The sequence below is a fragment of the Phycodurus eques genome, chromosome 4 (genome assembly GCF_024500275.1).
Source record: "Phycodurus eques isolate BA_2022a chromosome 4, UOR_Pequ_1.1, whole genome shotgun sequence".
NCBI classification, from domain to species: domain Eukaryota; kingdom Metazoa; phylum Chordata; class Actinopteri; order Syngnathiformes; family Syngnathidae; genus Phycodurus; species Phycodurus eques.
Window position 1 is genome coordinate 21243453 of NC_084528.1, and position 13907 is coordinate 21257359.

The 13907-nt window shown below is 43.1% G+C and overlaps 1 protein-coding gene and 1 long non-coding RNA gene across 4 annotated transcripts in view; one reads left to right on the forward strand and one right to left on the reverse strand.

Moving 5' to 3' along the window:
- Nucleotides 1–2656: 2656 nt before the first annotated feature.
- Nucleotides 2657–13907, reverse strand: part of LOC133402102 (protein argonaute-1) — a 35075-nt gene continuing 23824 nt past the window's right edge. For all 3 annotated transcript variants that reach the window (XM_061675687.1, XM_061675685.1, XM_061675684.1), the window contains exons 10-19: nucleotides 13369–13491; nucleotides 13147–13280; nucleotides 10758–10942; nucleotides 10531–10690; nucleotides 9259–9349; nucleotides 7384–7578; nucleotides 5748–5882; nucleotides 5536–5637; nucleotides 4700–4899; nucleotides 2657–3184 (exon numbers count right to left, since the gene is read on the reverse strand). In XM_061675687.1, coding sequence (XP_061531671.1) covers nucleotides 3076–3184; nucleotides 4700–4899; nucleotides 5536–5637; nucleotides 5748–5882; nucleotides 7384–7578; nucleotides 9259–9349; nucleotides 10531–10690; nucleotides 10758–10942; nucleotides 13147–13280; nucleotides 13369–13491 — 1434 coding nt within the window. In that variant the 3' untranslated portion in view covers nucleotides 2657–3075. The remainder of the gene's footprint in view (nucleotides 3185–4699; nucleotides 4900–5535; nucleotides 5638–5747; nucleotides 5883–7383; nucleotides 7579–9258; nucleotides 9350–10530; nucleotides 10691–10757; nucleotides 10943–13146; nucleotides 13281–13368; nucleotides 13492–13907) is intronic.
- Nucleotides 8652–11088, forward strand: LOC133402103 (uncharacterized). Its single transcript, XR_009768496.1, has 3 exons — nucleotides 8652–8711; nucleotides 9600–9709; nucleotides 10763–11088. It is a non-coding gene; the product is annotated as an uncharacterized LOC133402103 (long non-coding RNA).

The window sequence follows — 13907 nt, forward strand, 5'->3', positions numbered from 1 at the left end:
CAAACAGGTCCTAGGTGAGGGACCAGACAAAGCACGGCTAAAATACCCCTATGATGAAAAATATGAAGGGATCTAGGGTTCCCTTGCCTGGATGCGGGTCACCGGGGCCCCCCTCTGGAGCCAGGCCTGGAGGTGGGGCTCGAAGGAGAGCGCCTGGTGGCCGAGCCTGCACCCATGGGGCCCGGCCGGGGACAGCCCGAAAGGGTAACGTGGGTCCCTCTTCCCATGGGCTCACCACCTGTGGGAGGGGCCATAAGGGTCGGGTACAGTCCGAGCTGGGCGGTGGCCGAAGGCAGGGACCTTGGCGATCCGATCCCCGGCTACAGAAGGTCACCTCTCTGGCAGGGAAGAAGCCTAAGCTGGTGTGTGAGGTCGAGAAGTTCCGAATAGATACAGTCGGACTCGCCTCCACACACAGCTTGGGCTGTGGTACCAGTCCTCTCGAGAGGGGTTGGACTCTCTTCCACTCTGGAGTTGCCCACAGTGAGAGGTGCCGAACAGGTATGGGTATACTTATTGCCCCCCAACTCGGCGCCTGTACGTTGGGGTTCTCCCCGGTGGACGAGAGGGTAGCCTCCCTCCGCCTTTTGGTGGGGGGGACGGGTCCTGACTGTTGTTTGTGCCTATGCACCAAACAGCAGTTCAGAGTACCCACCCTTTTTGGAGTCCTTGGAGGGGGTGCTGGAGAGTGCTCTCGCTGGGGACTCCATCGTTTTGCTGGGGGACTTCAAAGCTCACGTAGGCAATGACAGTGAGACCTAGAAGGGTGTGATTGGGATGAATGGCCCCGCCCCGATCAGAACCCGAGCGGTGTTCTGTTATTGGACTTCTGTGCTCATCACGGATTATCCATAACGAACACCATGTTCAAGCATAAGGGTGTCAATACATGCACTTGGCACCAGGACACCCGAGGTCGCAGTTCGATGATCGACTTTGTGGTCGTGTCATCGGACTTGCGGCCGCATATCTTGGATAATCGGGTGAAGAGAGGGGCGGAGCTGTCAACTAATCACCACCTGGTGGTGAGTTGGCTCCAATGGTGGGGGAAGATGCCGGTCCAACGTGGCAGCCCAAACGTATTGTGAGGGTCTGCTGGGAACGTCTGGCAGAATCCCCTGTCAGAAGGAGTTTCAACTCCCACCTCCGACAGAACTTTGCTCATGTTCCGGGGGAGGCGGGGGACATTGAGTCTGAGTGGACCATGTTCCGCACCTCCATTGCTGAGGCGGGCGACCGGAGCTGTGGCCGTAAGGTGGTCGGTGCCGGTCATAGCGGCAATCCCCGCATCCGTTGGTGGACACCAACGGTGAGGGATGCCGTCAAGCTGAAGGAGGAGTCCTATCGGGCCTTTTTGGCCTGTGCGACTCCTGAGGCAGCTGACGGGTACCGGCTGGCCAAGCAGAATGCAGCTTTGGTGGTCGCTGAAGCAAAAACCCGGGTACGGGAGGAGTTCGGTGAGGTCATGGAGAACAACTCTCCTATCTCTGGGGTTGAGGTCACCGAGGTGGTTAAAAAGCTCCTCGGTGGCAAGGCCCCGGGGGTGGATGAGATTCGCCCGGAGTTCCTAAAGGCTCTGGATGTTGTGGGGCTGTCCTGGTTGACACGCCTCTGCAACATCACGTGGACATCGGGGACAGTGCCTCTGGATTGGCAGACTGGGGTGGCGGTCCCCCTTTTAAAAAGGGGTACCAGAAGGTGTGTTCCAACTACAGGGGGATCACACTCTTCCCTGGTAAGGTCTATTCAGGGGTGCTGGAGAGGAGGGTCCGTCGGGAATCATTTAATTGGCCCATTTAAGTAGTTTTTTTATATTTTGCTATATTGAAGCGCGGAGTTAATTTTCAAAATTGGAAATTAAGGTAAAATGAGTACTACAAAGCAAAATTGCAGACTTGTCTTTTTTTTTACCATTTTGTGGCTGTACTCACCATCAAGTTTGGGAAACCCTGCGCTAAGAGATTGAGGAGCAATAAATGCAGGTGCAGCGGGAGGAAGAAGGTGACAATGGCAGAGGATGAGGAGTGTTGAGGAAGTGCATTTGAAGAGGGATGGTCATAGAGCGTGTGCTTCTGCTCTCTGGGCGGTGAGGTAAGAGCTAATGTGTATATGTGCGAGTTTTTGTGTACAGAGATGAGACCATTTGGAAGTAATACAAAAAATAAAATAAAATAAAAATCAATATGTAAATTACACGAAAAAAGTGCCTTGTAAATCCTTAAAGAGCATACAGACAAAAATAAAAACGAGCTACCTCTTTTCAAGTGCCCCTTTTTTCCACTGGTTGTTTGTTCTTTTTTTGGCTGGTTAATAATGCTGGTTCAGGTGCATGGGGTGCAAGTATCTTTTACACACCAGGGGTGGGGAACCTGCAGACTACCAACACAGAAGAAGGAGGAGGGGAAAAAGGTTCCCCGTCCCTGGCTCTACGCAATGGTCCCTCTATTGTTATGCTATGCAAAGGCTTCTAAAGATTCTAAGATATGCTACACCCGCTTAAGAAAATGAAGACGAGAGCCTACGATGTGCAGGCATCTACATGCTAAACGCTAAGTGCTAATGTACCTCAAGGCGGGTCTAACAAAAAAAAAAATATACAAAAAGAACAACATTATTTGTTTAAAAAAAACAAACATTCAAAACAACAAAAGTAAGCACAGGATTCCCAATCCTCATGATTTTGGAACACAGGCATCCGGACTCCGGATTGTGTTCAAGAGGCAGCATTGTGAACCACCTACTTTCCTCCTCTATTGCATACTTACTTGCATGTGTGAAGGTAGTACACAATATTACATCATAATACCAACGAAAAAAAATAAATCCAACAGTCCTGGTCAAGTAAAAACAAAGGAAAAATAACAATAATAATAATAATATTCATAACCTTTTGAGTGCATGAGGCTGGAGAGTGTTTTTGAAGATTGGATCGATGCGGCTGGCCGGCTGTGGAGGATGAGTAGTGGGTAGTCACAAGGGGACAAGGGAAGGGGATGAGGTGGTGGTGGGGAGCTACATGCCCACTCAAGTGGAAGTGACTTGGCCAGGGAAGTGGTGGGTGGCTTGACACGCAGCTCAGGCGAAGTACATGGTCCTCAGGGTGTCGTGGTGGATCTGGACCGCTTTGGCTAGCGCCTGGGGGTCCCGACCATTACTCTGACCCGAGACGTGGCTGCCCTCCCCGCTGCAAGTAGACACACAAGACCAGATGTTAAGGCTGGATTTACACGAATCCGATTTTTGCCTCTCAATTGGGACAACTGTGATATGTCAAAATCCATAGAATCGGATATATTCAGATGGGAATCAGGCCTCTTCCATATGTAAAATAATAATAATAATAATACATCTTGGATATCTGCCTATTTGAGCTTCAGTGACGTATACACACTCGCATCTGCCCAAACAACATAAATACATTAAAAACACCTGCTATCTAAACTACATAGTGCATTACATATGGAACAAATATGCTACATTATTTGAATATCAAATGTGTAAATTACAGGTTTATAGACAATTAAATATGGTCTACGATAAATATGGTCCATTAGAGGTATAGCAACCATTAAACATAAATATACTGCAGTAGACGCATATAGACCAGTGTGTATATATATATATATGTTACATTAGGGGTTAAGTCTCAAGTATTTAAGTATCAATTACGTCATTGATATTTTTTTAACACAGTAATAGCGGTCCCCAACCTTTTTATGCGCCACGGACCGGTCTCACGTTAAGACATATTTCGACGGACCAGCACTGAAACAAACAAAAACAGACTAAAAATATACGATTCAACTCACTAATAGACTGGCTGTAGATTAGATTAGTGGGAGCCTGGCTCATGTTTTTCTCATCAACGAGATGGCCAGTCTCATCCTGTGTTTCATACCATAGCGTGTTTTAAAATGGGACATCGTAGCCAGTCGCCAAAAAAAAAAAAAATGCATTTATCTGTTTCTCCTTCATTTGTGCTTTTATTGTATTTGACGATGGTATTTTGCATGTCCGCGCTTCCGTTCTCCCTTTCTATAAAATATTTCCATATGCTAATTGCTTAGTACAGCCGAATGTCATCACATTTGTTGGTGCGTGTTGCGATATGAATAAAATTCTCATCACACAGTTGTAGCCCGCGCATTATTGGACATAACATTTTGCCGACAAAGACGAAGCTTTACTTCGCGCCACTGCCCTCATTCCTCGCCGCCAGTCCCAAGGTACCGTAGGAATTAAGCTTTTAAGACAAGCGGTAATCGGAATGGCCAAAGCTAGCGAGGCTAACCGCTATTCTCAGCCTGTGCAGACGGATGGAGACTGTTGCCTTGTTGGACAGATATTTCACAGCTCCATAGAGCATTATAGTCCGGTGACGGCAGCAGACGGTGGGGGTCATATGTCCTCTGTAAATTGGCTGATTGGAACATGAGGTGCCTAAAACACGTGATTAGCAGTTGACTTCAAGCTTTAAACTCTCATGCAGAATAGTATAGTCAACTCCTTGATTAATAGGTTCAACCCCTATGCTACATTAGTTGCATAGACCATTAGGATGTAAATCTGGTACATTAATGGTGCATAATATAATCTAAATATGGTACATTAGAGGTGTATATAGACCATTACATATGTAAATATTATACATTAGTGGTGCCACAAGCTTTATGGTAGTTGGTATGGTAGTTTTCCCAACCTGTCGTGCTCTTTGTCCACCAGATGGTAGCGGGCGCGAAAGGCCACGAGGCGGGCGTAGTAGGCCGGCGCTGGGATGGACACAGAGCGGGTGCAGCGTACATAGGTGTGGCACAACTGGTAGGTGAGGATCTGCAACTCGTCGGCCGTGAAACGATTGTCATCCCACAAGACGTAATAATGCGACGGCCGGCTCGTACCCTAGAGGCGGAGAGAAGGCACCAAGTAAAATAATATTTTCAGAATCCCACAAGTTTTATGGTAAGTCATCAACCTTTATGGCCATGCTACGGCCATACGCAATGACAACAAGTAAATTCGCCCTCAATTTAGTGTCGCCCACCTATCAAGTATACATACAAATTTGTTAGGAGTCAAGTCCATCTTGAAACCATGGAGATGGCCAAATTGGCCTTAAAATGGCCTCTTCAAAACAAAATGGCTGGCTTCCTGTCTCGTTTCCAATATGGCTTCTTGAGACTTTTTTGTGGGTCTACGTATGACACACATTATTTAGTGTTGTGTTTTATGGCAAACTCTTGGATGACGCCTTCGAAGGCCCCCTGGATATAGCCAAAAAGGCCTCTTCAAACTAAAATGACAGATTTCTGGCAGCTTCTTGAGACTTTTTTGGTGGGTTTATTTTTGACAGACATGACATGAAATTGGCTTCGTGGGCTATGATTGCAAACTTTTTCAGCCAAGGCCAAAATGGTAGACTTTCTGTCTTTTTGGTTATGTCTTCTGGGAATGTTTTTGTAGATCTACTCATGATAGACATGCGTACCAAATTTCATGTTGCTAAGTGAACCTGGATTAGCGATTAGCATATTGTACCTGTATGCCTGCGTGGCTGCACAGGTAGAAGTCAAACTCAAAGGGATGAGTGATGCTGGTGTCCACTGTAGTCCCAGCAGGAATGTTCCCACTTTTTCCGATCTGGTTTTAAAAAACCATTTTTTTTTTAAATAAATAAAAAAAATACAAAGAACAAGGGGATATTATTAATATAAATAAGAAATAGTGCCGTCAAGTCCAAAAATGCTCACCCTTTCGGACTTGTCGGCACAGAAGAGGCGTGTGTGGTGGCGTTTCTGCACCACGATGTAGGTAATGCCAGGCTGGTAGTCCTTTTCCAGCTTGATACATGCATCCCTGATGGCCAGCAGTTCATAGTGGAGAATCTGAAGAAAATACAATACAGTTTATATTCAATTTTAGTGGAAAAAAACTAAAGGAAAGTGTGTTTTTCGACATGGATATTTTTTATTTAAATTAAAATGAAAAAAGGCCATTTGAAATTTGTTTTAACAAAAACAGCAGCACCGACTGCTGCACGTAGACAAGCTTCCTGCGCAGTAAAGACGTTTTTTTAAACAATTGTTAGTGTTCTAGTTGTGCTTGTTGACCAATACTGGCCACTCATGCCAGAGTAGCATCTGCACCACTTGCACACTGCCTGAGGTGTATCTGCAACATTTGCACAATCAACATTGTCCCAGATTATCGCGCTACTAGTCACTTTAAACTTGCATACAGTCCTTGAAGTCTCGGCACCCTTTTCACAATGGTCATTGCACCGGACTATTGCTATATTAGTCATTCAAACTGCTCTCTAGGTGCTAGAGGACTCTGCATCTTTTTGCACAATTGTAAAAAAAAAAATAATAATAATTAAAAAAAAAAAAATGTACGGGCATTACCAGATAACAAGCAACCCTTTATTGCTCAGTGACTGTTTTCTCAATGTGTTTATGTCTCAAAAGTGTTCTCTGTCAATTGACTGTCTGTTGTCGTACTAGAGCGGCTCTAACTACCCGAGACAAATTCCTTGTGTTTTTTTTGGACATACTTGGAAAAATAAAGATGATTCTTATTCTTAAAAGTGTGGTTGATCCATGATGATTTATGTTTAAGTGCTTATTTTGTAAAAAACGCCATATTCCCTTGTACATAAATTGTAAAACACCAGTAATGTTCGATATCATTCAAGAAATTTAGAAAAAAGGCCTTGCAACCAAACAAATACCTCCCCCATCAGCAGTTTAGTGATGAATTGTGGACATAAGACCACTTGCTAACCTATTGTAGCACCAGTTGGGTTTTATATGTTTAATGGGTATTGGCATAGGTGGTACTTCTTGTTCTATTATGGATATTTATAAACCTTGAACTTGAAATAAAGAACAAAGGGTGTATTTAATAATATGGAAATTTTAATTGCTTCAAGTATAGAAATAGCTAGATCTCTGGAGTCTATCCGTCTATGGCTTGGCAGCTCGGCTGGGTGAAGACCATCCATTTCTAACAACAGCGGAACAACACTGTCTGAAACACTGCCATGTCAAAGCAAAAAGTATACAGTAATTCTTCCACTTGGTGATGAAGTGCTGCTTCCACCATTGAAAATTCCGTCCATGCTTTTACTGTCTTATGGAGGCTCACTCCACACTCTGCATTGTAGAGGTGGGCGGGGAGAGCAGTGGCTCATTTGCATAAAACAATCCCAAAACTCTTTCAAGTGAACGTAAGAGAGCTGTAATTTTTGTATCCATTTTGTACTCTGAACACAGAATGTCACAGAAATGTAACATATTAAGACACCTGGGAACTATTTTGAATAGTAAGAAAAATGCATAACATCTCTCATTTCACAATTTCATCATCCCATCGTTCGGTATCGACCTGCGGCAGCTGTCCCTCGGGAACGCCGTCCCTGTAGAAGATGATCCTGGTGGGCTTGAAACGAGTGGACTTGTAGAACTGGATGAGCAGCTCTCGCACCATGTAGGACAGGTCCTCGATGATCTCCTGCCGGGGCCGCTGGACCCGCACAGTGGCGCAGTACCGGCTGGGGTGGGCATCCATGCTGCCCACCACCTAAAAGAGCGAGAGGTAGAACCGAGGTGAGCATTAGTGCGATCTAGTGGCAAGAGACGGGGAAGCGAGGGAGGATCTAGAACAGGGGTGGGCAAACTTTTGTGCTCAAGGTCCAAATTAGATTTTCAAAACAGAAGGAATGATGAACCAGGTTATTTGTAAAGTAAAAAAAATAAAACTTTTAAATAGTCTTTCAATTAATTTTTTTAAAAATAATTCTCATTTTTTATTCATACTTCATTTATAATTCATTTGTTTAAAAAACTAAATTTAAAAACATTGAATTCTGTATGTAAATTATGTAAACTAGTTTATTTAAATTCTCATATTTTTATGTAATTTAATTGAAATTTTAATGTATATCTTTTTAAAATCTCAAAAAAATATTTTAAATTAAATGGGTGTGTAAATTATGTACAATTGTAAATTCTAACAATAAATGTTTTTTATTTATCCAATTAATTACACCTCATCAACCAATTAATATTTCTAGGTTACATGCAGATGTAAAATAATGTATTTTGATACGTTATAATGTATCTGTAAAACTGTTGATTTTACGAACATAAGCTGAATTATTATTTGCAATAAATTAATAAGCAATTATTTAATGAAATATACGAATAACTACATTTGACCGATTTTAGGAAAAAAAAGTATTTGCAAAGAAATCACAGAACTCTTGATCATGTAAACGCTCAGCACCCTCCCTCCTCCGTGTGATTCAAGCATCTGTCACCATTGCTAGGCAACACGGCGACCAATCGCAGCACGGCTGAGGTCAGCGGCGGCTGAGGGGTTGACGTCATCTCAATTTTTTCAACGTGACTCAGTATGATGAGACATTTGTTTCCTTTTACCGACACCTTCCTCACTCTCATTTTTTGTTCAGTTTTTCGGCATCAGACACGTCCTTTAGAAGATAGAATCTTTTGTTTGAACCTGTCATTTCATGCAAGCAAAGGAATTGGATCATGTTACTGACAGGTGTGTCATATATTGATTATTCAAAAAAATAATGCTGAATTTAAGATTTGCCAGTTTTTCCTTTACAGACTGCTTTCATAATAGTTAAGAGGTGTAACCAACATGAAACCAGAGACCCATCTCTTGGTGAAAAATTAAGAAAACCGGTGAGTTAAAGGAATTGGACTCGCTATTTTACAGCAATTGCTCGTGTGTAATGCGCATTTTTTGGGGGGGTGCGCATTATACTCGAGCATATTATACACGAGAAATTACAGTAATACTTTGTGCAGGGGAGTGTATGAGTTAATAAATGATAAATTCTCAGAAACAAGTAGGAAGTCACATGTGACTTTTTCAAGTCACGCGAGACTTCAATTTGTCTCACATCAAATAGATCAATGCTGCAAATGTTTTTTCTACCTAAGAGGAAAACCTAAGAGAAATGCAACTTTGAAAATCTAATGCTAACTTAAATAGATTAGAATACATGACCTGACTAGAGAATACTTTTGAAGATACTCCGTATTCAGTACACAAGTATATACAGTAAATGAACAAGTCAAGACAAGTACACATTGCTCCATCTTGTGATCAGATCAGTGATCGGTTATCGTTTTTTTAAACTTGTTGTTCGGCCCCAAAAATCCGACCCATAAACCACCACTACGTGACAGTATCACCTTCCTGTTCACTCTGGGTTATGAGACTTACAGCTGTGATGGAGGGTTTCTTGCCGTCTCCAGCAGGGGGGTGAGTCACATCAGCTCCTAGGAAGATAACAGGCTGCTGGAACACCGCTGACCTGAAAGAACAAACGCAAGCTATATCATGTAACTTAAAGGGCGACATACGATGGAAAATTGACTTTTTCATGCCTTATACAACTAGTTAGGTCTCTGGAGTACCCACTCTTCAAATTAAATAACCAAGTAAATCTTTGGTCAGCTACATAGTTCTGAAAATGTGTGTCGTCCCCTCGGTTATACAACAGTGGAGCTAATTTACGTAATATTTGCCCTCACACACTGTTTCTCTGCACATGCCCTGCTAAGCTGGTTGAAGATCCAGAATCACTTGCAAGCGACGGCTGGACTACACTGTCTGAAACACTTCCATGCAGAAGAACTACAGTATTATGCAGAAACACCTATATCTGACACAGGTGAGACACCCCTGCATCACGTCAAAGCCAACTAGTAAGCAGAGCTGTGTTGAGTTATTTTGGATGCACAGACTAGCATTAGCTTCTAATATGCGGCACAAACTTGATTGCGCGGTGAAATTGTCTATTTGGGGGTTGGGAGGTATTTGTAGGAAATACTGCTACCACGAGTAAATAGGCTTTTATTGTTTTGATGGGTGCTCACCACAACCCCACCCCCGCACACACACAGACATGCTCTCACAAGCAGAAGCCGCTGGAGTTACGGTGCTGCTCCCGGTCGTCATGGTAACAAAAGCCAGAACTGCCATTGGCCCAGCAGTACATGGGGGGGGGGTATACAGTACAGTCGCGCTCTTACATCAGACAGGGCCAGCCCCTAAAATGGACTAATTTCACCTAGACAAGAAATAGAGTCTGAATAGTATCCTATAATTCTTGCTACTTGATGTATTTTGACGAAAGCATTTCACAGTCGTGTTTGTCAAGTACCTGGGGACTGTTTTAAATTGTGAGAAAATGCATCCTGTATGTCTTGCTTCCATCCACAATCCAAAAACATCCATGTTAGGTTAACTGAAGATACTATATTGTTTATAAGTGTGAATGCGAGTCTGAATGGTTGTTTGTCTATATCTGCCCTGTGATGGACTGGCCCCCAGTCCAGTGTGTAAACTACCTGTCAGCTAAATTCAGCTAGAATAGACTTTATCCCTGACCCAAATGAGGACAAGCCCTATAGAAAATGGATGAATGGATGCATGATGTCTCCTCTAATATTACAATATAAAAAATATGTATATTACAATATAATGGGTTACCTTTGGTGAGGCACCAGGATGTTGTTGATGCCCCCCAGCTTGACATTGATCTTGAGGCAGAGGTTGGAAAGGGTCTGAGGGGACGTCTTCACCACATTCTTCACTTGGACGCATTGCGTGGCCATGCCCAGCAGAGTGTCTCCAACGCGCTTCACCTCGGCTGAACATGGAGATGCAGCATCAGCTTGTATAGCTCACACCACATTACGATGACATCATCTTTTTACCGTAGACGGGGGTTTTGCCAGGCAGAATGACGATGATGAGCTGCAGCCCCGAGTAAGTGTTCTTCAGATGTCTGAACATGGGCTCCACGCTGTCCGCTCCCTGGGCGTACTTGCAGAAGCACGGCTGTCCCTGGATGGGCATACCGGCGTCCTTGGAGATCTTCCGTAGCTGGTCTGTGAAGTTCCTAAGAAGATAGAATAATAATTTATTCCATAGTTTCTTCCCTCTCCTATGTTATGGCTCTGATACTAGGGTTGCACGGTGTGTGTGCTATATGCGGGGGACGGTATAAATTTTTCCTACGGTAGGGATATGGACTCCGGCCTGACTGAGGAGTTTTTGATGCCGATTCCTATCCTTGGCAGATAAAATTCCGATAGCTGATTAATTTAAAAACTATATAATGAATAAAATAACTTTTTGTGTCCCTTAACACTTACAACAACAACGATATGAATGAAAGGCAGAACATTTGACTGTGTTACACTACTTTGTCCTTTTGTGTTTAACTTTACAACAGAGATGAATTTTCAAGTACAAACAAAAACTTCTGCAGTGTATAATCAACATAGTGAGTGAAGTTACTGGCAAAACATTATGCATGAAGCTCTTTAACATTAAAATCATTTTTTTTTCTAATCCATTATTTTCTTTGCCATCAAGTGAAGACTAATAAAAACCAAATAATCCTTTCTTAGATGTCAAAACGTCATCAGGTTGCATTTTAAATATATGATGTACAGAGAGAGCATTAAACTGAAACGGGAGCCAATCTTTTTCTTAATTTGTTTTTCAAATGTTTCGCGGAAACAATGTTTGCCGTCAAGAAATGTGTGTCCACAGTCACGCAAACGCCGAAACTTATCCAAAAACGCTCTCCTGTTGTAAGCGGTAGATTTAAGAACGTGCTGCATAGTGTTCTCTATGCCTGTTGGTGACAGTGAGAAGCTGTAAATATTTTGCTGTAAAAGCAATATCATGCTCAGGAGTTTCTGCAGCACGAACGTAGCCCAGTAATCCCGCAATGTTGCTGTAAATCATGCCCGCCCGTGTTCGCGCCAGCTATAACTAGGACTCTGTAAAGATGCTCATTAGATTGAATGGAGTCAGAGCTTTATCTAATGGACAAATGGGGCAAGGACATCCAACAGTGAACAGCATTTACTGTTTCAGCAAAACTGTATATCAGCGTTGCAGAGGTCAGGCAGTCAAGCCCTAATTTGTACTCTACCGACTAATCACGATAACGCTTGTTTATGATTTATTGTATCAGCCGCAGTGTGAAAAAGGCTTCAAGCATGTCACTCCTAAGAGTGGGAGGAGCAGCTGCCACACAGCACCTGCGCCTACGGTGCGCCTACGTGACAATCACTAATTCTCCCTGCTTTCCCAGCTGCTCTGGAACTATTGGGGCAATACTAGGCAGCTACATCGCTGGCGTCGATTAAACACCATCTTTCCACGGTGCAGATCCTCTCTTCCATGTTATTAATCCTTGCCTCATAGGCAGCGAATAAACTACACTTCTGACACGTATCGTTATCACTAAAGGAGGAAGAGGAGTAACTAAACGTGACAAGCTAAGCAAGAAGATAGAACAGGAGAAGACGGAGAAGCCCTGCTAACTACTAAGATAACATGAAATGTAGCAAAACCACCAGAATAAGTGTGGAGGTGGTACAGTAGACTTTTAACAGAAGTCTGTCTGGAACCGCATGACAGCAGAGAGTAACCAACTATGAACAACAAGTTAGCAGGTAAATTAATAAGTGTCTCGAGAGAAAATATTTCAACAGCTACAGAGTTAGCACAAATGTCCAAAAACCGTAAATTAAATATTTAATAATATCAGCAATGCTATTTGGGTTCGTTTGCACTATTTTAGTGTGCTGATTGTTTTTGTTTTGTTTTGAGATCTGCACAATAAATGTTCTCAAAATTACATTATATGTTAGTTTTTTATTTTGTGTGTTTGTGTGTTTTTTAATCCATTTATCTTTGCTGAGGGACTACATAATCCATTAGGAAATACTTGCATTATCTTTACACTTCAGTTTATAATGCATTTTATACTGTAACAGTGAAGGGATTAGATTTTTAACATGATATAAAGTTTGGCCATATCTGCCAAACCTCTCTGATACTACCTCCAAAGTTGGAAAATTGCCAGATCAACTTCGCATTACCAGTGTGGGAGAAGTCTGGTGCTAAACTTTCCACCCTATACACACAGCCAGGGTCCCACCTCTGTTACGGCTCGGATACTACCTCCAAAGGCAGAACATTACTAGATCAACTTCCTCCCATTCCGTGTTGTTACAGATTATGCAGAGCATCCTGGCTAGTTTGGGCAGCGTAAAAGGGGCTTAGGCTAACATTCACACTTACTTAAGCACCTCCTCTCTGCATTGCTTCTGCGGGGCAAAACAGGCGATGGCCCACACTTTGATCTCGATGCCGTTGTAGAACTGCTTTCCCCTCATGTCCCACACACCCTGGTTGGGGGTGGCTATGGCTCGGTTCTGTGACGGAACACACCCCAAAACATGTTCACTATACAGTTTTCAGGGACAAAGTGATGCATCAGTTTGTTGTGGTTAAAATATTTACCCGTCCACCGTACTGCAGGATCGGGGCTGGGAGCACTCTGCCCGTCACCTCAGCCATGTCGTCTTTCACCTTGATGCCAAACTCCTGTATGTACGGGTCGAGGTTGAAGTTGGCGTTCTTCATCTGTTACGAGAAAATCAAAACTCATCAGTCCTCCTGGAACATTAGGAACAAATTTTTGCCCCCGACACAAAATTGGGTGGACATGTCTATCAAAACAGGATGCACGAATAAGTCTCAAGGACCCATGTCCAGAAATGAACAAGACGTTGGCCATTTTGGGGCAAATTCCAGGGCTCGTACTTTAACACACTGCAATTAGCAAATTTGTCCAAATGAGCTCAATTAGGAGCCCCAGACAGATGGGGAAACGCTAAATTGCTCATCTTTTTTGCCTATGCCGTCTAATTTGGCGTCAAAGTTTCATGATCATTTCGAGGAATAGCCGAGTGTACATGGAGACTTTTTTGTCATTCCAAATTGAAATTATTCCGACTGAAGATACACGTGTGCACGACATTTAATCAGAACAGCCATGT